This window comes from Penicillium brevicompactum, assembly GCF_028827555.1.
Source record: "Penicillium brevicompactum strain IBT 35665 chromosome Unknown utg000001l_segment0_segment0, whole genome shotgun sequence".
Taxonomy (NCBI): domain Eukaryota; kingdom Fungi; phylum Ascomycota; class Eurotiomycetes; order Eurotiales; family Aspergillaceae; genus Penicillium; species Penicillium brevicompactum.
The window spans coordinates 1120935-1146833 of NW_026623203.1; the positions used below are offsets into that span (position 1 = coordinate 1120935).

The 25899-nt window shown below is 45.6% G+C and overlaps 7 protein-coding genes across 7 annotated transcripts; 4 read left to right on the plus strand and 3 right to left on the minus strand.

Moving 5' to 3' along the window:
- Positions 1 to 735: 735 nt before the first annotated feature.
- Positions 736 to 1315, plus strand: N7506_000226 (uncharacterized protein; the record flags this gene model as incomplete). Its single annotated transcript, XM_056949522.1, has 2 exons — positions 736 to 811; positions 864 to 1315. Coding segments are annotated over 2 exons (528 nt in total), but the record flags the coding sequence as incomplete, so codon positions are not given.
- Positions 1316 to 1878: 563 nt separating this feature from the next.
- Positions 1879 to 2399, minus strand: N7506_000227 (uncharacterized protein; the record flags this gene model as incomplete). Its single annotated transcript, XM_056949523.1, has 3 exons — positions 1879 to 2172; positions 2226 to 2300; positions 2361 to 2399. 3 exons carry the CDS (start codon positions 2397 to 2399, stop codon positions 1879 to 1881), a joined length of 408 nt encoding a protein of 135 aa, XP_056815438.1.
- A 3599-nt stretch (positions 2400 to 5998) lies between these two features.
- Positions 5999 to 7540, plus strand: N7506_000228 (glycoside hydrolase family 18 protein; the record flags this gene model as incomplete). Its single annotated transcript, XM_056949524.1, has 6 exons — positions 5999 to 6142; positions 6201 to 6572; positions 6621 to 6680; positions 6725 to 6794; positions 6849 to 7384; positions 7442 to 7540. 6 exons carry the CDS (start codon positions 5999 to 6001, stop codon positions 7538 to 7540), a joined length of 1281 nt encoding a protein of 426 aa, XP_056815439.1.
- A 2060-nt stretch (positions 7541 to 9600) lies between these two features.
- Positions 9601 to 12164, minus strand: N7506_000229 (uncharacterized protein; the record flags this gene model as incomplete). The annotated part of the gene is made up of 2 exons (XM_056949525.1): positions 9601 to 10967; positions 11027 to 12164. 2 exons carry the CDS (start codon positions 12162 to 12164, stop codon positions 9601 to 9603), a joined length of 2505 nt encoding a protein of 834 aa, XP_056815440.1.
- Positions 12165 to 17474: 5310 nt separating this feature from the next.
- Positions 17475 to 19070, plus strand: N7506_000230 (uncharacterized protein; the record flags this gene model as incomplete). The annotated part of the gene is made up of 1 exon (XM_056949526.1): positions 17475 to 19070. The coding sequence occupies one exon, from the start codon at positions 17475 to 17477 to the stop codon at positions 19068 to 19070; it is 1596 nt and encodes a 531-aa protein (XP_056815441.1).
- Positions 19071 to 19258: 188 nt separating this feature from the next.
- On the minus strand, positions 19259 to 20867 carry N7506_000231 (glycoside hydrolase family 71 protein; the record flags this gene model as incomplete). Its single annotated transcript, XM_056949527.1, has 4 exons — positions 19259 to 19829; positions 19886 to 20111; positions 20160 to 20688; positions 20763 to 20867. The coding sequence occupies 4 exons, from the start codon at positions 20865 to 20867 to the stop codon at positions 19259 to 19261; spliced, it is 1431 nt and encodes a 476-aa protein (XP_056815442.1).
- Positions 20868 to 23235: 2368 nt separating this feature from the next.
- Positions 23236 to 24739, plus strand: N7506_000232 (MFS transporter; the record flags this gene model as incomplete). Its single annotated transcript, XM_056949528.1, has 4 exons — positions 23236 to 23444; positions 23500 to 23883; positions 23936 to 24684; positions 24735 to 24739. 4 exons carry the CDS (start codon positions 23236 to 23238, stop codon positions 24737 to 24739), a joined length of 1347 nt encoding a protein of 448 aa, XP_056815443.1.
- Between the last annotated feature and the right edge of the window lie 1160 nt (positions 24740 to 25899).

A 25899-nucleotide genomic window follows, 5' to 3' on the forward strand; every position in this document is an offset into this window, starting at 1 on the left:
TTCCTTGCTTGACAACGATGGTTGATTGCAGTTTTAACTCAGTAACTTAGAAGATGGCAGCATCTAGTTGAGATCATTGGCTTTGATATTTGGGTTGAAATAATTAGTAGTAAACTAGCAGTTAAATTATGAACAACAGTGTGCTCAACCGGGCTTCAACTAAGCCCTTCGCATTAAGTACATCACGACCTAGAAGAATCGGCCTGTCCGCTGTACCGCAGAAAATTAAGCCACAAAAAAATTACCGCAAGTAGTTGGAATCTCTCTTTTTCTACCTTTTTAAAAAGATGAATAAATATAAAAAATACATATACATGTCGCATTGAAGGGTCCAGTCTCGGACATAAGTAACTCTCGGCCCCAGGGAGCAGCATCATCACACTTGCTTGTGTTGAAGCTGCACATATTCCACGATGCAGTCATTGTACAGACGCGCTCGAAATCAGTTTCACCAATTTGTTCTCTTTGATCGATACTCGACCTCTATTTTCGTTGAAGCTAGGCCTAATATAGCTAGTGGATATTCAATACTTTATTCCTATTCGGCATTCGATGATGGGCTAGGCCAGATGGACATCGAAGTGGGTCTCGGCAAGATTTAAGAAAGAATCAAAGAGAACAAAATGGTGAAACTGATTTCGAGCGGACCTGTATTATCTTTTCTTTATCGGAACTATCGTGTCAGGTAGCCTTTTGGCTGTCATTCATGACACTGACGGCGAAAATAACTGTAGAGTGTGGTCTCATAGTAACCACGGCTGTACAGGCTATTCAGCAACCTTTGCTAAGCTGAAAGGCAAAGATTGCTCGAGTGAGTACTTATCTTTATCAAAGGCCCTCAGGATATTGTTAACACCCTCCAGCTTTCATTGGTACTGGTTCCGACGATAAGTCGGTCACAGTTGATATATGTGGCACTGAAAATGGAGAGCAGGTCGCCTGGGTGACAGTAAACAAAAATGGCACCGTGACCTTCCTGAACCGACAAGGAGACGCGTCTCGTTGTATGCTAGAAAACGGCCTTAAGGTGCCCAGTAAATGTAGCATCGGTAATACAGGTTCCTCTCAGACGCCCACGCTGATTGCTACAGGCAGTCTGTCCTTGTTCTCAACTGCAATTGGCAGATCAGCTTCTGAAACAGCCAGTGCTGATCAATCATCAACCCTGATCTTCACACCGACACCTACAAATAGTCAATCTTTGGCTTCAACTTCAGCCGGTGAATCGGCTACTGAGACACCCCTTGCAGATCAAATTCCAACGCTCATATCTACACCGGCATGTACATGTTCTTGCGCATCTTCAATCGTCTGAAGTAGGCCGAACTACACCCTGAGCATGTCTCCATTAGCCTTACGCCGCCATCCAATGTAACATCAATATCGCGCTGCCAGTGCGAGACGCTGGCTAGTTAGAAATTTTCGGGTTGGGTATTGCAGCATGCTGGCAGCCTGTCACATCAAATCTTGCCCTATAATTGGACCTAATAGGCTAAAGTAGAATTCGAAAATAGATTACCCCTTGGGCACACACGCTTTCTCTCCATGGGCAGACCTCATTGCCATTGCCGCAATACCCGCGACCCGTACCATGTTGTCGTTCGCGTGGTTAGGGTACAGTAAAATTCGAAAACAGATTACCCCCGGGACACACAGGCTTTCTTTCCCGGCGCCCCACTCGGCCGGCGATAAACTGTATTCAGTCAGGGAAAGTCTCCACCGTCTTTTCTTGATGTATTTCTGGTAGATCATCAAGATTACCGTAAACACTGTTTCCGGCATTAGTCAGACCCTACTTGCCAGAATGCCCTCCGGATGCCCCGTGGCCATACAGAAAATTCGAGATCATATATTTTCCATGGTTTTCATGCTTATAAACTAATCAAATGGAAACAGGACGGAAGCATCTTCCTCGGATACAAACTTGACACGCTGCTCCTTGATTGTGGCATCTTGTACACTGGACTTTGTTGGTTGCAAAAGACGTTTTTCGGTGGTGGAAAGTTTTCTGTACGCATCCCCGACAGCCCCATTGTGGAGACTATCAGCATTAAAGACAGGAGTACCGGATCGAGAGCTTCTATCTTGACGCAAACTTGCTTCCCGAGGCTGAATAGCGTCACTTACAGTGGCTGAACGCGCATTATCGCCACAGGAAAGTGTGGCCCGGCCCTGTCAACGGTCAGCGCATGAACACCAAAATCAAAATACCCATCGATACCTACCTCAAAGTCAACCAATTTTCTGTGCGAGAATTTTCCATACTTGCTGAAATGACGTTTTTCACTTTCAGACAATGGCTGATAGATGTTGTTAGTGGCTTCGCCTCAAGTAAGAGAGGGGGCCGGGAGGGTTCCTACTTCGGGACGCGACTCCCTGCGTCCTGCATCTGCCTGCATTATGAGATGATATCTTATTTCTATAGAAATTTTGTCAAGTACGCGCTAAATGTACCGCATCCATAATGTATTTAGTTCATAAGCAATAAGTATGACGCTTATCGGCACGTGATCGACTGTCGTCAGACAAAATTACGTAGCCAATTACGTCATGGTATATGTAACCAAATGCGTATCTTAATATTGAGAGTTCGCATTACGGGTCAGACTTGATATAAGCTAGTGGGACTTAGCTCAGGATTTCTGGCGAATTGAGCAATACGTGTAGGCAGTGACACCGATTTCCGGAAGAACTGCACCGTGATGTACACAAAATCTGGCGGATCTCAGACAGCGATGTTGCGAAGGATGGAAAGGCAGGGAGGGGCAGTAGGGTCAAAGTGTATAGAAGTTCTGTTGTCGAATTTTCTGTATGGCCACGGGGCATCCGGAGGGCATTCTGGCAGGATCCGACTAATGCCGGAAACAGTGTTTGCGGTAATCTTGATGATCTACCAGAAATACATCAAGAAAAGACGGTGGAGACTTTCCCTGACTGAATACAGTTTAGCGCCGGCCGAGTGGGGCGCCGGGAAAGAAAGCCTGTGTGTCCCGGGGGTAATCTGTTTTCGAATTCTACTGTACACAAAATCATCTATCCATCCATCACATCCTCCCACCCCATCCATCGGTACATAGTGACCGCTGTAAATTAGCCACGAATTCTTGTCTGTATTTCAGAAATCCTGTTTCTATCCTTCGCAACCCACATTCTGTTGGAATTGATAGACCGCTCCCAACCGTCAAGGTCCTTGACAATGTTCGCTACAGCTAATGTTCGCTGCAGCTAAAGCTTTTGCCATGGACTTCATTATTGACAAAAGTTCAGTCATACCCAGCGCCAGGGCTGTTGGCTTCGAGCTGGATCATAGCCATCTGCTCCTCACTGAATATAGGACTTGTGGGAATATTCTCATCATTCTCTGAATCTGAGCCATAAATTGCACGTCCTCTGGCTCTCCGCTCAGCCTGTACCGCGCGCAATTGATCTCTTTCCTGTAGTACTCGGTCAGCCTCCTTACGTTCCTCTATTGTCTTCGCGTTCCGCTGACATACTTGGCACACAGACAAGGGTATGCCGTTCTCAAAAGCACCCGCTCGAAACCTTCGACATCGGAGGCATTTAACATGATGTTACCCAAGGATTTCAATGTGAAAGCCAGCCGCGTATCGATTGGTGCTGGGCGCAGGTTGATGCAACAGTCCACGCACCAGCGATCACTCGCATCGCGTCCTCACTTGGATTTCTCCTTCTTTATCATTTTGTCCCCGTATTTTGCCCTTGGTCGAAGTCTAAGACAATCCCGACAAGCGTACAAGTTGTTCTGACGTCCGAAGTCATCGGTTTCCGCTTCTATCAACTTCGCATGAGTAGGAGACGGTATTGATTCGCGGTTAGCCCAGCACGAACGTCGCAGCCAACTGAGATTAAATGCATCAAGGTGATACGTTATCATCCATATGACCTTGGTTGGCAGATGGCGGATTGTAGTTGTTCGTGACATCGCAAGAGTACTTATGTGTGGGCTGCGTTGAAGTGTTGGGAGGGTCAAATATAACGAAAAATTGCCGCACGTAAATATATAGTACGGCTTTGTCGATATAGTTCGTATGCTGGAGAGGTATAGGATAGGGAGAATGACACACCGGGGCGGGGTGAGTTATTGTTGGGCTGCATAACCACATGGCCGCTTGGCTTACTCGAGTCATTTAGTCGGCAAGGGTGGTCTGTCCAATGCCGCAAAGTGTGATTACCGTAATTTTGACGATCTACCAGAAATACATTAACAAAATGTTGGAGCACCTGTTTTGATGGTCTTGTTCTGTCATCCTGATACGCACTTCTCATGCAATAGGGTTAGACCTGTATTTATATTACTGGATTGTGACCCACACAACTCCATAACAATACAACCAATATACACATGCTACAACACGCTGGGAAAAAAAGCGTGAATGTCCAAGGAGTAATCTGTTTTCGAATTCTGCTGTATTGAAGTAGAACTTACAAAGAGCCAATACAAGGATGTTATATCCTTGCCTATAAAGTCTTTTGTGCAGTATCATCGCAATGTCTTTTCGAGCTTTAACGATGACCTTTATCTATATTATCATCTCAATTTGATAAGTGGACGGTGACAGGGGAACGAGGATAGGCAAACAGTCTGGCACTTGAGATTGCTTCACTAAATGGATATTTTATCAAATAGCAAGTGGTTACCCAGAAAATATTCTACCTAAAAATAAGAGGGGGCTCCAACACTGAAGCCCACGCTGGGAGATGGCGCTGTCTAGTGTGCATACTTCGAATCTCTTCCCTATGAATATTTGTAAAGTCAATTTACTGTTCATGTATGTACACTACCCGATGTGGTGTGAATGCCCAATGCAGTGGATGTAAAACAAAAAGATTGAGGTAGGCAAAAGGATCGGTGCAAGGAACGGGTAATTAGGCGAGCCAGAAAGACAAGCGAGTCACCAGAAGGAAGACTGCAGCAGGCAGACAGCATGATGAGGATGCAGCACTGGCATAGGCAGATTATTGCAATAGCTGACAGGGAGGATATCCGGCACAATATGATAAAATGAACCTTGCAAAGCAAGTACACATACAGGTAGTAGGACAAGCGAGCAAATAGACGAAAAGCGACAACCAAACTCGGAATGGGGGGGAACGTGACCTAGGGCCCAATTGAGCACCAATGAGAGAGAAGCTTGGCAGGATAGGAGGGTGTCTCTCTCCCTGTGATTTTGGTAGTGTGAACGTCGTCGCGCAGCTGTAGGATTGGTAACCCCTTCCACTCCATTCCTTCCTTTCAGGGCAAGGTGAGCGAAAAATCTTCCTAATGAGGCCAACTTTCTTTGAAATGGAGCGAGGGCAAACAAAGAGAGAGAACAGGGGAAAATTGATTGCCAATATCACTGTATATGTCCCAATTCGCCTGAATCCCAGAAATATTGTTATCGAAGATTCAAATTGCTATGGCGGGAAAGGAAGGATCACTTACCAGATAAGTGACTGATCATATTAGTGGAAACAAATTGGCGACAAAGCTAATAACAAAATTTTATTTTATGGTAATCAAGAAAAAGTCAAAGGCCTGCCTTATCTAACAGCTACGTTTGATGAAAATTTGAACATCGACTGAGCTGTGTAGATTATCATGCTGGAAGATGAAATTATGGGTGCTAGTGCAAAGGAGCAGCGACAGACCCATGTAATTTGTTGATGGCATTCAAGTGGGGCTGGGAGAAAGTAGACATGGACTAGTCTAAATATTGTGACAGAGTTTAATGTGTTCAAATCTCACAATACATAATTGGCTTAGTGATGGTCTTGATTTAAAGCATATACGCTGCAAAGTTTTATTTGTGGACTATATAGCGGGGTTATATAATGGCCTATTGTATGCAAAAACGATCAGCATATTGTTTGTCGACCTTGAGTATAACTAACCTGGCTTCTCATTGCCTCAAAGTTATTTCAAACAAGACTCTTCCTTTCTATCGCTTGCTAAACTGACCCATCTCATCGGATATAGCCTTGTAAATCCCCCATTATGCACTTTGGTGTTTCCTTCTTGTTGTGCCTAGCGCGACTGGCGAACACTGCCTACAATTCCCCGTCAACCAAGATCAATTCAACTGACACTGCTACTCGTGATATTAACGGGTATCGCTCCGTAGCCTATTTTGTGAACACGGTATGTGTCATTTGTATACGGCATCACTGGATCAAAACAACTAAACAAACATGGCTAGGGCATCTATGCTCGTGATTTTCACCCGCAAGATATCCCCGTCGAGCGACTGACCCATGTTCTCTACGCATTTGCCAATGCCCAGGCCTCCGGAGAGGTGATTATGTCGGATGATTGGTCGGACACTGAAAAGCATTACTCCACGGATTCCTGGGCTGATAGCGGAAACAATGTCTATGGCTGTGTTAAGCAACTTTTTTTACTCAAGAAGAAAAATCGCAATCTAAAGGTTCTTTTGTCGATTGGAGGCTGGGCCTATTCTTCCAACCTCAGAACGGCATTTGAGACTGAGGAAGGGCGCCAGAATTTTGCTAATAGCTCTATCGAACTGCTGAAGAACTTGGGCTTTGACGGTATTGATGTAGATTTTGAAGTGAGTATATTACTTTGTTTCTCGGCGTTTGATGCTGATATTACATAGTACCCTGCCAATGATAAAGAAGCGGGCCGATTTGTAGATATACTAAGCCGCCTTCGTGAGGTACGTTTTCGCTTATCTTTTGCTGGCTCTGCTAAGTCTTCCAGGCGCTTGATTCATACAGTTCAGCCAATAATGACGGCTATCATTTCTTACTCACTGCTGCATCCCCTGCTGGTACGTGTAATTTCTTTCAATTGACCCAATCAAGCCAGCTAACCAAGGTTCTAGGCCCTACCAATTACCATAAAGAGCATCTCGCTCATATGGATCAGTACCTTGACTTCTGGAACCTGATGACCTACGATTACGCGGGAAGCTGGGACACCGTAGCTGGACACGACGCCAACCTTCACCCATCCAAAGACAACCCAGAAAGCACTCCCTTCAACACCGACCAAGCAATCGATTATTACACCTCGCACGGAGTGGCCTCACACAAGATTGTCATGGGCATGCCTCTGTACGGCCGGGCTTTCAGCGACACCGATGGTCCTGGTCAAGCTTACAATGGTGTAGGGGGTGGTAGCTGGGAGAATGGTGTTTGGGATTATAAGGCTCTGCCCCAGCCCTGCTGCGCGGTCACAAATCTCGATCAAGAAGCTGCTAGCTACTGTTATGACTCAAGATCGCGTTTGTTCATCAGCTATGATACCCCCGAGGTTGCGCGTAAGAAGGGTGAGTATATCAAGTCCAACGGCCTTGGTGGGGGTATGTGGTGGGAGCTCAGCGGTGACAAACAAGGTGATGAAAGTTTGATTTCCACGGTATGTCTCACTCACATATGACGTATGACCATTCGAATGACTTGGGGAATTTTGCAGGTTGTAGATACCGTTGGAGGCACTGGCGCTTTAGAGAAGAGCGAGAATCAGCTAAGCTACCCTGCCTCCCAATATGATAACTTGAGGGCTGGCTTCTAATCTTTTTGTTATCTTTGTTGGTATGTATCCGAGCCTATAGAGCATGCTTCTGAGTATATTTGAACACATGCGGGCGTTCACTAGTCAGGCTGAACTGAAACTTTTCGGTAACATCAAAATCGCCCGAGTCTGATTATTGCAATACCGTGACGACGAATTACTGAAAGCATTCGAAATCTTGCCGCATATGTCTTGGTTGCTCAAAATTGCCATCCATAGATAAATCAGGGCCTGAGTACTATGATTGATGTTGCAAGAATATGCGCCCTTCTTATTTCCCGTATGTAATACTTTCCCAAACCCCTTCGACGGAAAGCACTCGATAGCAATGCTTTTTCGAGTGTTTACAGGCGCGCCCAATAGCCTGTATAACCTCAAAAAGAGCAAGCATGCCGCGCTGCGCAGATTTTTATTTTCCACATCAATTGGCCCTTGGAGCCGGCCACTTCCAAGGTCTGTGTTACTGTAAAGAATTTGCTCTTTAGCTGGTGACTCTCTGCAGCTTTGTTTCTTTCAAAGGTGAGCTCTTGGGATAACTGAGAAATTTCGTCCTCGGGTACGGTGATTATCTTTGTTTGCTATATTTGGTCTGCATTTTCCTATCTACCAACAAAACTTTTTTGAAAATGTGTTGGTCGTAAGATAATCGGCTAGTCACCCGCAAATAGCTATATTGAAATGGAATGTGGGGTCTGCCTGGGCGCTAATAATTCATCCCTCCTCCTGGAGCGAAACTCCCAAAGCCCAACATTTCACACCAGGATCCCATGAAGCATGCATTCCGGGTATAAATTCTTCTATCGCATGATCCACGTATCGAGGATGGAATTCTGACAGCTCATCCTCAAGATATACACCCGCTCCTGCACTCAGCGGGACATGGGCCACCATCAAAACGTGGTAGTTCCTGTGTAGTTCAACACAAAAAGCTCTTGAAGTTGAGATAGGTTTATAGGAACGGAAACAATCTCACTGGAGTATGGCTGAAAGCCTTCATCACCGGATTATTGATACAAGGTCTCACCCTCTTGCAGCTTCAAGTACAAAGAGATTGATATTTGCGAACTGTTCGAACAAAACACGATTAATTCCATACTGCATAGATTAAGCAGAATGAGGTACATACTGTGAGATAGTATTTCCTCATATACCACCCTCCTTCCGCTGCAGCTACCCGTTGCTGTTATTTCTTAGTATGAATAAAACTATCTTGACCATGTCGATTCTTGGGTCAACCCGATAATTTTTGCCATTTAGACACAAACCTTGTCTCCACATCCATTGATGACCGTCACTCAAGAAACTGCTAGGCTCTAGATGGTAGATTTGGGATTTCTCATAGAATGAATACCGTTGTACTCGCTTCCCGTCTCGGGACCTAAAAACCCCCTTCTGTTTCTCCTTTTAACTATTATAGGGGGCGACTTTTACCTCTAGGATAACATTAAACATACGATATTCAATTCTAAAGTGCCTGCTTCATTGCTCAATTTCAATGACTGCTCCTGAAGGCTATCATTAAAAGGCCCACGACTCCGGCCGTGCCTGAATAGGGTTTTGGATATAAAGAAGGATATAAAATTTCCCGGAAAGATTGCGAAATCAAGACTGACCAAGGAATGGCTTGGCATTATGATTTTGCATTATGTATTGAAGCCATCTATTGATTTTAAAAACGTAAGAACAGAGCACGATTGGACGGTTATTCGGATTCCAAAGATGACAGCAAGTTCTGCTGAGATTCAACCGAGCTATAGGAATTAATATGATTTCAATTCAGAGATATTGATTAACCGTTTTCCGAGAGGGAGAAACGAGGCTATGGATGTATACACAGTGAAGGCATCTCATTGCATCATGTATTTCTTCCACGCAGAAAGAACTGAAAGCTTCTTGATCTGTAACAGCCTCATATCACAACAGAAGCGGGGGTAACTCAAGCAACCTCCCAAATATATCGGACGGCTTTGGTGTTTGTTTTGTTTCTTATTCATTTTGTGTAGGATGGGTGCAGGATGAGATGCAATTAGAGTTCCATCTGTCTTATCTTAGGGGTATATTTAATTCCATCCCAAAGAGTTCTCCACCATAGCCGGGCCGCTGATCGTCTGAAAGCGAGTGGTACCGCGGCTACCCCGACCAGAGGCACGGTCACCAGCAGCAGGTATCGGACCGGGAGCGGAGCCACCCTGGTTCACTTGCTTGCTAGTTGAGTGGAGGTGCTGATGGAGCTGCTTTCTCTTACGGTAGCGGCGGGCAATCCAGAACATACCAGCACCGTAAGCGGCGGCACTGGCCACAGCTCCAACACCAATTCCGATCGATGTGGGATTAGTCTTGGAACTGCTGGCAGAACCATCGGTATTAATGATGCCACCACTTGAACGGCTATCCCTGCCACCCTCATTATTACCATTGCTGCCACCGCCCCTTGGATCGCCGACTCCACTGGGATAGTTACCGTAGAACTCGAGAGGGATTGTTGGGTCGACCTTGGACATCAGTGATCGGAGTGTTTCACTGGCCTGGTTGTAGAGAGCAGAGTCGGGGTTAACCTTGAGAGCTCTTAGCAGATCAACCTTGTCGCGAGAAAAATAGAAAGTAGCGAGGGTAGCATTATAGCCTGTAGATTGCCAATTGTAATAAGGCTCAAGGGAAAACATGACGGGGCTGTCATTGGAAGAGAGACTTGGCAAGGCGTTTTCAATAGCCTGAGGGGTGTAATTAAAAATTTGAGATGAAGACAAGGGGGTGTTGATGACAAATGACCATGGTAGCTGGCTGTCAAAGCCGAACTGAAGTAGGACTGAGTCAGAGGGGGCCTCGGTAATTTCGTTCAATGGGATGATAGAACCAGGGAGCGATGTTGCCTTGGGTTCTTTTGTCTGCTCGGAGGTCGAGCTCACGGTGGCGGTCAAGTCAGGCAAGATAAGAATTGTGGATGGCATCCAGTCCTTCTTGGAGGTTAAAAGCCCGAAAGCAGGACTTTGCTTAGACTGGTACTCCTCTGAGCTCTGAGCCGTGCTCATTTCGTTGGTAAATGTGGGGATAGGAGGGAAGGACGAATGATAGCTAAGCGTGAGGTCCTCGAGGGAAGGGGTAAATAAGCTGCTGGGGCCAGAGGCAGTGCTAGAGCGAATACTTTCATTATATTCGAGATCAATACCAAATTTGATGGCACTACTAGATTCGGTGCCCATACTAGATAGCATACCAGTGCTAGCTTCGGTGCCAGTGCTTGACGTGCTAGTACTGTTTGCGGGGCCAGGACTAGATTTCATACCACTGCTAGATTCAATCCCGGATGCAGAAATAAAATTCAAACTTGGTAAGTACGAGATGTGGACTGTTTCAATGGGGTTGGTTGATGTGGGGGTCAGTATACCCGTGTTTCCCCCAGCACAGGGGAAGAAGCGACGCTGGTCGACTTGGATTGCGAAAGGCTTATACTGGGCACAGACATGGTCGTGAAAAATGCAGTGCTACCAGTCCCAAAGGAGGTGGTGCTGTACTGCGAATCCAGGCTAGATATAAGCTCATTGAGCAAATTACTAGAACTTGAGGTTCCGATGGGAGTAGAAGTGATCGAGAGTGAGCTGGTTGTGGAGGCAGACACATTGAGTAGTATAATAGACTGAATGGCAGTACTACTGAAGACGGTAGGAGTGATATTTTTCTCGATAGAGGAATTGTCGCCTAGACCAAAGTGGTCAAGGTGGTCCAATCCCGCAATGTTCGCAGTGGAGCTTGCCGCATCCCAGCCGCTGATATTGCTGGAGCCTGCACTGTTGACACTCTCGAGGCTAGAGAATCCAGATCCATTGGACGCCATGGTGACAAAACTGCTTGTTGAGCTACCAAGAAGGAAGTCCAGGCTCGATCGTAAATCATCAACAATGGCTGTGGATGGATTGTTGGACTTGGTCGAAGCAAGCGAAGTAGATGTCTTGGTAGGCAATGCGGCAGCGGCGGTCACAGTGGAGGCAGTAGATGATGTGGCGCTACTAGTTGAGCCATCAATGAGGTTTCCTAGCCCAGTGGCCAAGCCATTAGGAGGGTTGTGGGTAGAGGATGTGGTTGAAATAGTTGAAGAAGCCCTAGTTGATATATTGGGTGATGATTCAACAGTCCATTTTTCCATTATTATGGTTTTTGATGTGGTAGATGCGGCAGTGGAGTTGTCCATGGGAATGTTTCTGCTACTTGGGCTCTCAGTCTTTGTAGTGGTTGCAGTAGAAGCACTCGGCTCACTACTGATGGTCGTATTGTCAATGGTAAGCCGTAAGATATCGGGGCTCTTATGGTTGACAGAGATGGTTACACCAAAGTTTTCTCTTCCCTTTTGAGTCTGAATAGCGGGCGAGCTTTCCGGAGTGGGAGTAACCGCTGGCTGAGGAGAGGAGCCATGAGTTTGCATCAAATTGTCCAACAAGCCATTTTGGACCAAGCCAGATTCGGAATGAGTTTTCCTCTGAGTCTCGTTGCGAGACGTTCGTTCGACTTCTCGCGGGGAATTCCAGTGCGGTTGGTCCACGTGCGCTTCGGAAGCATGCTGAGCCGCCCCAAAGTGGACATTCCCTACAGCGAGGAAAGCGGCGAGAACGGAGATGGCGTTCGCATGCATTTTAAATTTCTACACCGGAATATCCACAATGAAGTGATAGGAAGCCTGCCACAGGTAACGGATTCAAAAGCTCCCGCGGTTCCGAGTGCTGGAAATGATACAGTCATCCGCGCCTATGTCGTACTAAGACAACTATGCGAACAATGCGATATATTTCGAGAAGTAGTTATAGACAAAAAGGGTTGAGAAACAAAGAGTGATAACAACCACGTGATCTTGAATTAGAACAAGTCGATACCGAATAATAGGTCGTTTTGGATGAGACGAATTATCGTGTCGCTCAAGGGCCAGCATATATTCGATACTGACACTTTTCTCCGGTTCAGACTCTTACAGTCGGTTCATCTGCCATACAGAGAAACGAAATGGTTTAATAAATTGGAAAATCACTCGAAGTCAGTCATGCGACTGTTTGGAGTTGGTACGCATCGCACTCTAAGACGGAACTTAGCATTCAGGGCGACACGGCAGAAACCATCAAGAAAGCCACAGAAGAAATCGAGTTACACGAACGGGGATGGTAGTTAAAGAGGGGTACCTTGTTTATTCCTTCAGCTGCTTCGAGCGTCCAATCACCTTGGTAATTGCAGGGCGGCTGGATCTGGTCGGATAAATACTGTATTTGGAGCTCACCACTGTGGCGACGTTGATTCAATTGTGCGTCTATTGGGTGACCCTCATTTAATTTCTGCGCTTTGGTATGCAGTAAACTTAGCGACTAGAGGATCACAAACAATTATCGAAGATCAGATGAATCAGGATACGGGGGCTGACTGTTGGCTTTAATCAACCATACGGCTAAATTTAAACAAAGCTGGGCCTGGTAATTTTCTAGTTGGATCACCTCAGGCTTTGTATGATTTGTAGATTGAGATACGTTCACTTCGGTGAATTTGAACGGTCAATCAACCGTATGGAGGGAGGGAGAGTAAGAAAAACAAAAATTTGAATATGCCCACCCATTAGTCAAGACCAACCAGTTGTTGGGGCTGAGGAAAGGTTAAAGTCCTCTAGAGGACATTACCGGCATCAAGCAGCCATCCAAAAACGCAAACTTGCTCAAATATCCATCTTTTATATGTATATCACGTACTCAAAATATTCTTATTTCCGAGGAGCCCCTTTAATTATGCCTGTTATGCCTCGAAAAACCATTGGAACACGTCGAGAGCCTGCTCACAAAGATTGAACTCTGCTCAAAATTTCTATATAAAGAGTGTCTACCCGCTTAGTAGTTCTTATTAGTCGACGTACTTGAAAAGTATTTCCGGCAAACTCTCTCTACTGGACTCAAAATGAATATTATCCAAAAGACATTCATTTTATGCGCTCTGGTTCTCCAAGCAGTCAGTCAGTCAAGCTACAATACAAACAGTTGCTGACACATCAAAGCACGGCGGTCCAACATTTAGCACTGGCCAAGCTGGATCGGCTCCCAGGACAGTAAGTGATGGGATATCTTGGCTGCTTGGGCTATTTACTAAAATTAGCAAGACTATAGATTTCCCTTCCTTTCCCGCTCCCGATCATTTCTCGAATATTTCCACAGAGAAACGTAGTGTAAGTCGCTAAGACGTGCTGGCAACCTCCAACAGGGGATAACCTTGTCAAATAGGCAGAGCCTGCTACCAATTGTGACTGGACATATGGGGTCGCCTATACTAAAGTTACCAAAGAAGATAATCTGGACCACCTCAAAGATGTCAAGGATTCAAAATGTGCAGCAAGTCCAAACAGTTGCACAAGGGTGGCGTATCTGGATGAATCAGGAATTTTTTTCTGCAACGATGTGTGTTTTCTTCAGTCCGAAAAAGAATTTTCATTGCGAATCTTTCATACTTACTTCAGCCAGAATCATAACCCAATCATCACCGACTGCGAGAATCTCATTGAACCTGTGAAGAAGCTTTCAGAGGCTTGCACCTATGGGGATAATTACACATTTGGGGTGTTGGATGGCAGGATTAAAAATGGGACAGCGGAGGTATCTTATCATCTTAGAATCGCTGCCGCAGGCTTTTGATGCTGCTTTAGAAGGCTGTGTGGATTGCTATTACACCTTTTCAGATAATTAGCTTGGAAATCTGGGCCATGACAGGTTCCTAAGTAATCCTTCTATTTATTCATATCAGGAGCACTCGTATTCCTCTGGCCGAGGCTTTGGCAACAAATTCAATTGCGATTTTCGGACATTCCTACCGCAGATGGGTTTTGACATTTGACGACATCACATTAACCCGTATTCCAACAGCGACACGACGAATTCTTTCATTGAGCGCCTCTGCGTGTGGAACTGTTGCCTCCGCATCTCATTAATTGACTAGCATGATCTAATATGTACATGCAATTGTGGAGTGTGGCCTTTCCGGATCTACTATGAAAAAGTCTTGTTACACCAGTCTCGCTTATACTTAGTGCCTCTCGGCGTTCCCCCATTTTCTGAAGCTTAATAGTTATGGTAAACCAATGACATGGTATGAGAGCTTAGAGAGCTGGGAAGATTTCAATCGAGCCCATTTGAGAGAGCTGGATGAGTTAAACAGTAAGATCGTCAAAATTACATACGGGTGTGGTGGATTGACGAACAACCTGCTAAAGCTTCCGCGGGGCCGTTCGTTAATCCTCTTATTTCGGTCGCCGCAGAATGTTGACATGACTGAAATTATGGGCCTTTCTTGACTTGGTATACGAAAGAGAACTGCTGAAGGTACAAGTAGTCTCCCACGAAAGCAATATGTACCACCATGAGTATGTATATGAACCTTCTTTTTGACAGTCGATCAGCAAGCTAAATTGACTTTAAAAACCAAGTCGTGACGACCGACGTATACACCTACAGTGGAGTAATTGTCGAATGAGGAGTTCCCTCGCTATGGATGGTTGCTAATCAAAGCAACTCGGAGCATGCGCTTGCGCATGAAACTTGCGTGTACCATGGTTGCAGCCACTACTGCACGGGGCTTCTTCGTTATGCTAGCAATTTCTTTTGTCCGCAAAGTCTCGGAGTGGCAGAGAGAGTGGAGCGTAGACCCGACGAAATATAGAATTTGCCCCACTGGAGCTGAAGTATGTACAATAAACATTTGTTTCTATTTCCCCGTGTTGCACGCCATATGTTCCAAGATTTCAAAAGGGCCAGATAAGGACTGGAAAATAATCTTTTTGTTAACAATCAATTGAATACGTCAACTATCCTATCCACTCGCTCATCTTTCTGTTTCCCCATGCAGATTACTTATTCAATACATTGTTTAACCTTAACGCCCCAAGCACTTTCTGTCCGCAAATCCCACCCTCCTGTTTATAGTCAACTTTTGAATTCATTTTCTGACTAAGTAGACATTTCCCAGTGTGTATTTGTTCAATTTTTACAGACCTTTAAGGTTGATTGTTTGGTTCAGGCGTTCGCACACATTGAGAATAGCCTTGTCTTGCAGCTTCAATAAACACAAAATGCCTAAATCACACGATCTCAGGATCGCATGTACGACAGCTCGAAACGCCGAATTGAGGGTGGTGAATTGGGTGATGATGTGGTTACGCCTATTAAGGACCGCGGTGTCTGCTCACGAGGATGCATGGATACGTTAATGTGCCTAAAGCGCGAGGCAAGTAAATTGCATATGTTCGATGTCTATTTGATCAGTGGCAGGCTTGACTTCTTTCATTAAGTAAGTATAAAACAAGACTCTTAATCAAATAATAAAAATAATAAACCAATTATTCTCAATCAATTGACCAAATTGTTCGATTCGTCAGATTTACCTCTCCTCTCTTTTTCCATCTATCTCGACCTATCACTTTCGTGCTGTAAATCCTGACATATGTAGGTTGTTTGTTGTTTATTTCATGCTGGCACAATCAGGCAAAGAACCCTGTGATTTATACAGGGCTCGAGACATACATGAGCAATGAAACAAAAATATCAAAGAATTGGAGCTATGAGACATTCACAGACCTTTTGAATCGATGCTTTCCGACGCCTTTTACCCGCGTTCGTTGCCAGTCTGATCGTGGCCAAGCAGGAAATTCAAGAGCATGACCAGAGTGAGCTGCATGACATATGAGCACATATTCTGGCAAGATAGAAGATAAGATATGCAAACTAAACCTTGAGCGCAAATTCCCAGGCGTTTGTGTCAGAAATATGGTGGATCTGTATGTGGATTTCCGGGTATTTACCCAGAATATCTTACGACATCAACATCGGACACCTCACAAAAAAAACCTGCATATTACTCTTTTCCAGCAGGTCCTACAAAATTGCCAGTTTCATAGTTTTTAGTTAATGAGACAGTTTGATATTACCATTACATATGGACCCTCTACAATATTGGTCACTGATTTCTGTCGGTTTTTTTTAGGCCTGGGAAGTTTCTTTCTGTTTTGGAGGACAGTGGGCATCGAAGATTTGTTTTGGGGGAGCTTTGGTATTGCACATAGATTCAACGTCTTCTATCAACATCTATCAACAACATATTGGAAATTAGTATTGCTTTACACAGTGGATCCTTTGCGGTCGATCGACGGTGAAAGGATGAACGAGTAATCATTCCTAGGTCAGGAAATAGAGCACGGTAGGGTAAACATATGTAGGCCCTGGCAAAGGCCATTGTAAGTGCCGCTTGATATGCTTGTGTGATTGTTTCTTTGGCTATCTCGCTAAGTAAATTCTGTCAACTTGAGGCATGTTACCGAGACGGATTAAACCTATGCTTCGCATGAACTATGTACCATATCACTTTGACAGCCCCAAAGAATGAAATTAGTGTGCTAGGATGGTAAAAATAGAGATGACTGGTACATAGCGGTTGGATACTAAACCGAGGGTTAGAAGCTATGAAAAACCAGTTGTACCAATCACCCATCAGTGTAGTACATAGACTCGGTGAAATGCTTTGTATTCCAAAGTAGAGATATTAATTCTTCTCAAAAATGGTCTAGGAATTGAAGTGGTCTCTGAGCACTGATGATAAGTCAAGCAAAGCGAATGGGGTTTGGCATAACCAATTTAGTAACTTCAACGTCTTCTCGACATAGAATACGAGGATCTGTTATTAGTTGAAACTATTGTTCAATTATAATAATACTCAAGACGGAGACCTCTTCCCGCATTTCAATAACAGTACTTGATAGGCACTAGGCGACGGCTTCTGCTGAAGCATCCACTGCTCTTCATTCTTTTTTCAGTTGGCCATCACCAAACACGACACGCCATCCACTCTTGGATCAATTAGCTTGGACGATGCCAAATATTCATCACCCGTTCTCATGAATGACAACAACCTAGTCATCTACTAGTCTCCTGCGATGTGTCTTCTCTTTTTGCCACCGGAACTTACGTTGCTCGTCACAAGCCATTTGGACTCACCAAAAGATTTTCTCGGGTTGCTACGAGCTAGCCGAAAGTTCTACAACCTCCTCATCAATGAGCTCTACGAAAGAAATGTTCGCTCCGATGGTGGATCAGCTCTTTTATGGTATGTGAGTCGTGGGGATGAAGTTGGAGTTCGGAATATGCTGCGAGCGGGGGCCAATGTCAACCTTCGGCCACCAAATCGGGCACAGTCGACGGCTCTTCTGCAAGCTGTTACCACCAAGCATACCCGCGTCGTGCAGATTCTTTTGGAAAATGGGGCTTTGCCAGATGCGGCCGACGCTCAATCCATGAGACCCTTGGCTTTGGCGACAGATGGACGTAGCGACACAGCTATCACCAAGTTGCTCCTAGAGTATGGTGCCATGGCCAATTCAGTTGCGTTTGACAAACATACCCCACTACTGAGGGCTGTAAGGTCAAACCAAGAGTCTAAAGTGTCATTGTTGCTAAATCATGGGGCTGACGCACACATCTTGGAACGCCGAACGGGGATGAACCTGCTACACATCGCAGCTTCAAAGAACGCTTCTCTCGGAATCATGAAGATGCTGATAGATAACGGTATACCAATGGACTCTCAAGACCGCCAGGGGAGAACACCGCTTCAAGTAGCAGTTACTTATTCAAGCACACGTGCTGTGTCTCTGCTACTACGTCTTGGTGCCAATCCGAATTTCAAGAATGAGATCCAGTTTTGGAATGGATGGACAGCTCTTTTCTACGCTGCGACCAAATCTAGCAATTCCAGGAGTGACAACAAAACCATCATTCGAACATTGGTTAAGCATGGAGCTGAGCTCGATTCTAAGAATTATTCTGAGGAGACACCCCTACTTCAAGCGATCTCTCGGGGAGCCATCAAACAAGCGCAAGTCCTCCTTGATTGCGGTGCTAGCATCACGCCTAGAGACGCCAATGGAGAAACTGTCCTCCACTTGGCTGCTTCGTCACGAAGCTGGTGTCCTAATTTGATGAGCCGGCTTGTCGGAAACGGAGCTGACGTGAATTGTGCTGGCGGCGAAGACGGAGAGACTCCAATCTTCTGTGCTATACGAAACTCCCATGACCGAAAAGGGATAGAGTGTGTCCAAATGCTTATCTTTCTTGGAGCTGATATTCACTTCCGAAATAGCTATGGGTTAACACCTCTTTCCCTTGCTGCACAGATGGGATCTGTGGAATTAACAAAATTGTTACTCGAACGTGGAGGTTCTGCCAATTCGGAAGATCTATACGGCAAATGCCCTCTTCACTATGCTGCGGAAGCGTATTTCGGCATAATCCACAAGGTCGTCGCACTTCTCATTCAAAACGGAGCGAATGTGAACTCTCGGGATAACTCCGGACACACACCCCTGCATAGCGTTGTCGCCAAGGAAGGGGCTTGGGAAGCAGTTGCGGAATTGTTAACGGCCGGAGCTGACCGATACGCCATGTCTAATGATGGCAAATTGCCTCATGATCTGGTCCCTGATGGCCCATGGGCGGAAACAAAACGCCTCTTGATGCGTTTTTACTTGCCGTGACCTATGTTGCCACCCTCAATCAGCTGGCTTTACAGAAGGCCAAAACACTTTTATTATAGTTACTGCAGGCAATCGAAAAACTTATCCAAGATTTGATATCTAGGTTTTCACACCCCTACTATTTCATATCAACAACTGAAATTTTATTTATCGCATACTCAGTCTCTCCCATTCGCAATCACTCTTGCCTACAGTCTACCAGTCGAACAAGAAGTTTTCAATCCCTGCGACAAACGTGACAGTCCAGCTGGCTGCAGCCGGTCAACAGAGGCATCCGCTGGCAAAGTTCCCACATAAGCATTGAAGTTATAAATGCCACAGGGGCATGTTTCAGTAATTTCCCTCAAACTAGTCCCACACAGAGAATCAATCGTCTCTCCGTCACGCACAACCTTGAAGCTCTGGGTACCCACGCCCATCGGCACTGAATGTGACCATACTCCGGCCTTTGCTTCGTAAGTCTCCGTCTTGCATCCGGATTGCACATGTATTGTCGCGGGCGTTTCGAGCATTGTGACAATGAATACCTCGTCGGTCATATGATCCACTCCATCAGGTCGGCCACAAACAGGATTGTCACTGCCACTGTGGGGGCAGCTTTGCATTGTTGTGTCGGTCGCGTCGCAGTCGACGTCTTTGGGGGTCGGTCGGTACCAGTAGACCAGCCTTTCCTCGTCAAGGAAATTAATTGGCAGCTTTGAGCCAGCTTTGTAGGCAGCTATGAAAGGCTTGGCTATATCAAGCCAGCCGTTATGTGGCCTGTTTATTAGTTATTGCCCGTCCCCAACTTGACTTCTTGGGTTTCTTCTGCTTACATTCCGATTACCCATTTGGAGGCTCCATCATCTGTGTGTGGTGATGACAGCGGGCCAATGTAGTGCGATTCACCGTAGTCGTTCCACGTGATAAGCTCCACGAAGCGGGGGCTGGTATCTAGGATCTCTCTCCACCGGTTGTACCAGATGAGACCAGAGGGAAAAACCCGGTTTTTGGTGTAAGAGTCTTCGCCGCCGAAGTGTGTCGAAAACCAAGGTGAAATCGCTAAGTTTCGGTCAGAATAAGAAGTAAAAGCTTTTTCGAACCACTCACGCGCAATATAGGGCTTCCCCATAAGAGCTGTCTCGTAAGCCCGGTCGCCATACGCCACAGCGAGCCGGTTGCCGGGATTTGGGGACTTATTGCTTCCGCTATTGCCCCAAGCGGCCCAATTCAGAGCAGCCTGAAGGTCACCGAAATCACTTCGACCAGGGTGGAAATTCGGTGCAAAGTAGATATCGCGACCGGCAGCTGATCTGACTGCGTCAATGTTGACACCATCGCCGGCGAAAGAAGACACGAAGACCTTCCCATCGACCTTGAGCTGGGCCGGAAGACTGGCATACTGCGCGATCTTCGCACCCACTGCACTACCCTGGCTAGTCTGCCACCAGTTGAAGTCAAAAGAGAGGAAAACCTTAATGCCGTTTTTAGCGGCAGATTTATAGGCCAATCCCAGCTGCTTGTCTGTGTAGGAATCAGTGCCGATGTTTAAGGCGAAAGCGTCGATGCCTGCAAATTTTGCTCGCTTCATATCATCGTCATAGTCGCTAGCGCTTTGGCGGTTGCTAACGATGCCAACCTGAGGAGCGTCAGTACTGCATTCACAACGCAAGAGAGGATGCCGGGGTCCCATGCCATGAAATGACAAAAAACTAATCTCTCTCCATTATTTTCATCCGAAATAGCCATGGTGGGAAACGAGAAAGCTAAGATGAAGGGTATACGGCCAATCAGGGCCACAAATGGTGCGAAAAACATGAATCCGGAAAGGTTGCTCAGGTCAACAGAAAATCAAATCCAAAAATCGCAGTAAAGGGGATGAGAAAATCCGAATGCACTGTGGGATGAGGCTACTAATGTACTTTATTATAATTCGGTTCAAAAGCCCGCATTGTCTAGGTTTTAGGGTCACTCTTTAGACCAAGTATTTAATAACTTGTGCTAAATCATAAAAAATGGATTTGCACCCGCCGCCTCCGTAGAACTTAATTATGAGGGAGCTTGAGTATACGCATTTCACCGATTCCATCATTACACGAAAAATGTCGAATTTCAAGGCCTAAGTCCCTTTCATCTCAACCGCACGCTAGAAACCAAGAACAGCTGGACTTGGCCATAACTTATAACAACACCACCTGATATCCTGACGAAGAAAGGGCATGCAACAGCTAATCCTGCGCCAAGTTCCGGCAAACATAATTCGCTTTGAATGAAAGGACTGCTTTTTGTAATATAACGCCATTCACATGTCATCGTCTTTATAATAACCGCGGTCTATCGATAATGGGAAGCGAGCAGCAAAAGACTATGCGTGTTAATCTGATGGACAGAGGCTAGAACAAGAGGAGGATCGACGATCGACTATAGTAATGAATGAGAAGCTCGTAGCTTAGGCATCTCTAGTTGATATTTCATACGCTTATTTGAATCACAAAATTAATAAAATGTTTGTTTGAAGATGGACCTGGGATCTTGTAGAATTTCCCTTTTCCATAAGTAACCCTCCATTATATTCTTCACGGAATGTCATAGATCAAGCGGCAAAAGAGGTGCTATTGGCCGTATTGATTACTTGAACGTCGTTCTGGCATTCAGATAATTAGGCGCTTCGTGGTTGCGAGACCGAATGGAAATCCGAAAATAGACTTTCTTCACATCAAGGCTCGCGATGACATCCTGGACTTGCTCACGAACTTGTGGTAGGCTACCCAGCATTGATTCTTCTCGCGGGAGGAAAAACGGGTATACCGCCACCATTTCATTAACTTCATTGTCTAAAATGCAGAGCCTGATATCTACCCAATCTGGCTTCTTTAAAATGTGAGAAGCCGACAGATAGAGGAAGACATCCTCAGTACAGGTAGACGGTGACATGAGATCTGGACCTGTCCATTCCTGGAGGCATATGCTGTCACCGCTGGAGTAAAAGCCGCACACAATCCTCGACTGGTAGTCTATTGCTTCTCCAGTAAATAATGGGAAGCGAGATGAATTATCTAGACAAAGGTGGTCATAGCCAGTGGCAAAGACAGGTGGTGTGGGCATATCGGGGAGCACCGTAAATAGTGTTTCGGCATCGAAGACTGCATGCTAATTTAGAACAGGGTTATGAGCTTTGGTGGCCATTTACGTATTTCAAAGGCCGCACCTACCCTTTTTGGAGGTTGTTCAGTGGCACCGACGTCTGGTGTCGAAAGATGGAACAAGGCGGCGTGCAGGGTTGATCTGTTTGACACCTCTTCTGGTTCAAATTTATAACATTGAATGACCGTTTCGAAAACGAAACTACTATCGAATTAGGCGTGGACGAGTTGCCGTTCAAAAAGTATTGCCCTGTGGCCGGTAAGAGGGGTCACTTGGATTTTATTGTGTATGTCTTTGCACACAAAAGCACAAATTATGTTAAATGTGAGTCGCACTCCCTCAATTAAACACGGAAAATCACAGATCCGGGAGTAGCTGTCTAAATGGATTTCATGCTTTGGGAACAGCCCCATATGGCAGAGGCAACATTCCAATGTGGTGAAGTACATTTTCTTCTTTCTACGCCCCTTGGCCAGTTGAAATACCTCACCTTCTACAAGCCACTACCTACCCACAGAAAAGGTATATTCAGCCATAGGACGGCATGGCCTGTCATGTATATAATCGTCGTATCTCCTCTTGGAATAACGTTTGTCTCTTATAAATAGCTTCTTCGGCAGCCAGAATACAGTACATCCATTTTGTTATCTTGAAGTAACAAAGCGGGATTATGTCTGTTCTGTCATGAATTTTGAGTATTTAAACGTAGCCTGCATAAATCTTGATACACGAAAGACCGAACCATTGGCAATTCTGGTCGGGTAAATTAGTTGTCGAGTTTCAAATGACCAAGGAAAATCTCGAAGATCCGCTCAACATGGGTAGTTCATTTTCAGTTCAAATTGTATTCCCACTGTCATCTAATGCTTTAACATTCCACAATCTATATCTTTACTATAAATGATTGGATCTTGGCGTATTTTTTGCTTGTAGACATGGTGCGCTCCCTGGCGTACTTTACCAGTCAGCATATCGGCATTGATATTTACTATTAGACTATTGAGACCAGGAGCGTCTGTTACCCAATCTTTTCCGATAGAAGATGACTCATATCAATGCTCACAAGCACAATGGGGGAGGGAATCCGTCCAGGCCTGCAAGCCTCAAATTCGAAGCGGGACTCGCGGATGATGACGCCCTAGATGATCAATCCAATTGGAAGTGGGAAACCGACCCAAGCAATCCCTACAACTGGCCAACCAAGTGGAAAGTTCAGCAGGTGCTGATGATTGCGTCAGCCGCGTTCACAACGTGGGAAAACCCCCTCTTTGCTATATTGTTCATTCAGACTGATCAAACTATTTAGCTCGCTTGGTGTGTCTATTGTTTCGCCAGCTCATTCGCAATTCATGAAAGAGTTTGGGATCGGTAGTACGGTCGCAATTCTTCCTTTGTCGCTTTACGTGTTCGCCCTAGCGCTAGGTCCAGTTGTGGGAGGACCATTGTCTGAGACAATTGGAAGATACCCCGTTTATATCGGCTCTGCATTGCTTGGAAGTTTATTCACCCTAGGCGTTGGACTCAGTCACACATTTACAGCGGTCTGTGTCTTGCGGTTTCTCGCTGGTCTTTGCTTCGCACCTCCTTTAGCCATTGCTGCAGGAACCATCAACGAAACGTTCAAGCCTGCCTCTCGGGCTATCCCATCCACTATCTTCATTCTCACTCCTTTCCTCGGTCCTGGTTTTGGGTAAGTTTTTTTATCCACTTTTCACGATATTGACACTCACTGACATGTTCAGCCCTGTCATTGGGAGCTTCTTGATCAATCGCAAGGGCTGGCGCTGGACTCAGTGGACGATGCTGCTTTTTGCTATGTGTACCATTATCACTACTCTCATCGCTCGAGAGACATTTCATCCAGTGATCAAGTGCCGTCGCTCCAAAAGTCTCGGCCTGTCCATTCCCCAATCATCACAGTCCTTGAAGCTACGAAATTTTGTGACTGTCGCTCTTCTTCGTCCAGCTCAGATGATCCTCACCGAGCCCATTGTTGCATTGATCTGTCTTTATGTGGCATGCGAATTTGCAACACTCTTCTCATTCTTCGCTGCCTTTCCGCTCGTCTTTCAGGGTATTTACGGGTTCGGGATCGAGGCTTCCGGTCTTGTGTTTCTCGCCATAGTGGTCGGATGCATAATAGGTGCATTCACTGTGTTGTTATGCGACATATTCTTTTACCGCCGAACAGCGACAAGCTATCAGCAACAACAGGTACCGCCTGAGCTTCGCCTCTACCCATCATTGATTGGCAGCATTGGACTACCCATCAGCCTGTTCTGGTTTGGCTGGACTTCCCGAGCAGATATATCATGGGCAAGTCCTGTGGTAGCCATTGTGCTATTTGCCTGGGGGAATATTTGCGTCTTCGTAAGCACGGCTCAGTATATCGTCGACACTTACCATGGCTTGACGGTGGCAAGCGCGATGAGTGCAAATGGCCTGGCTCGGTATGGACTTGCAGCTGCATTCCCTCTCTTCTCAGTCCAGAGTGAGTACTCTCGACGGTCTCTAGGCATGGCAATAATTACTGACTCGCAGTGTAGTGTATACGAAGCTTGGCGTTGCATGGGCTTCAAGCGTACTGGGATTTATCGCTGTTCTGCTGTTACCTATTCCTTGGGTTTTTTTTGTTGGGGGTCAACGTTTGAGAGCGCTTAGCAGGTTTGAAACGGCAGAAGCGCAAATTTATTAGTTGTCGGAATTTGAAGAGCAGGGAACGGAGTCTATTTGGCACTGCGTCCATTTATGCCATAAAAATGATATTTCTCCCACGGGATCATTGTGCTGAAAGTTTTATTATTGCACAATGGAATTTTAATCAAATAAGTTCGCGTACAACGCCATTCAGTCAAGCGCTTCCCTGTTTTGGATAAGACAGGCCAAGGATGATTCCACAATCAGAAAGCCTCTGGTTTTACCAATTTTAACAGTACTAACCCGATCCTCATCTCGATACCTCCGAGCTACTAGGGATAATGTGGTTAAATTGAAGAACGTGTTGACCATCATACTCGATGCTTCAAGATCGGTTCATCGTTCTCTATGTCTCGCCTAGTTATGCTCTTGTGGCCCAATTGTTTACGCTGGAAAAATTCCTTCGCTTTTCCATCTTTCTTGTTGTAGATGTTTTTAATTTCCAATTTACCCCCATCATATGACCTCTTCTTCCGCACATCATTCGCAATGCTCAACGAGCAAGCGACCTTAGCGGCCTTTCCTATACAAAATGTGCGAGCCTTGCCGCCAGAAAGGCCACCGATACTGGCGCCATCGTCATTCACTGGCCACCGTTGAGGTGCCAAGCTCCCCCTTTTCTGAAATTCTCGAAGACCAAGAAAGATTTCATTTGCCAATACACTGCCACCATCGAAATAGAATAGTTCGTCAGGACAAAAACCGAAGGATTCTCCACAATTCTGGATAAGCCAGGTTTGGACTTCCGCAGAGCCATAAAGCCCAAAGCCCAACCCAGCCCAACCCCCTAATGGGTTGGGTTTGGGCCCAAACAATACAAACATGCCAATATATATATTATGGCATGTATATTAATTAGGTCAGAGATAGTTGGTCTTTCGGCTTAGCCGCCGAGCGGTAATAAATTGTGTGTATGTGCATATTGAAGAATTGTGTCCATATGTCTAACTTCACACGCCTCAAAATTTTTCGAATTCATATGGAAATGCCTATCGCAGACATGCGTACC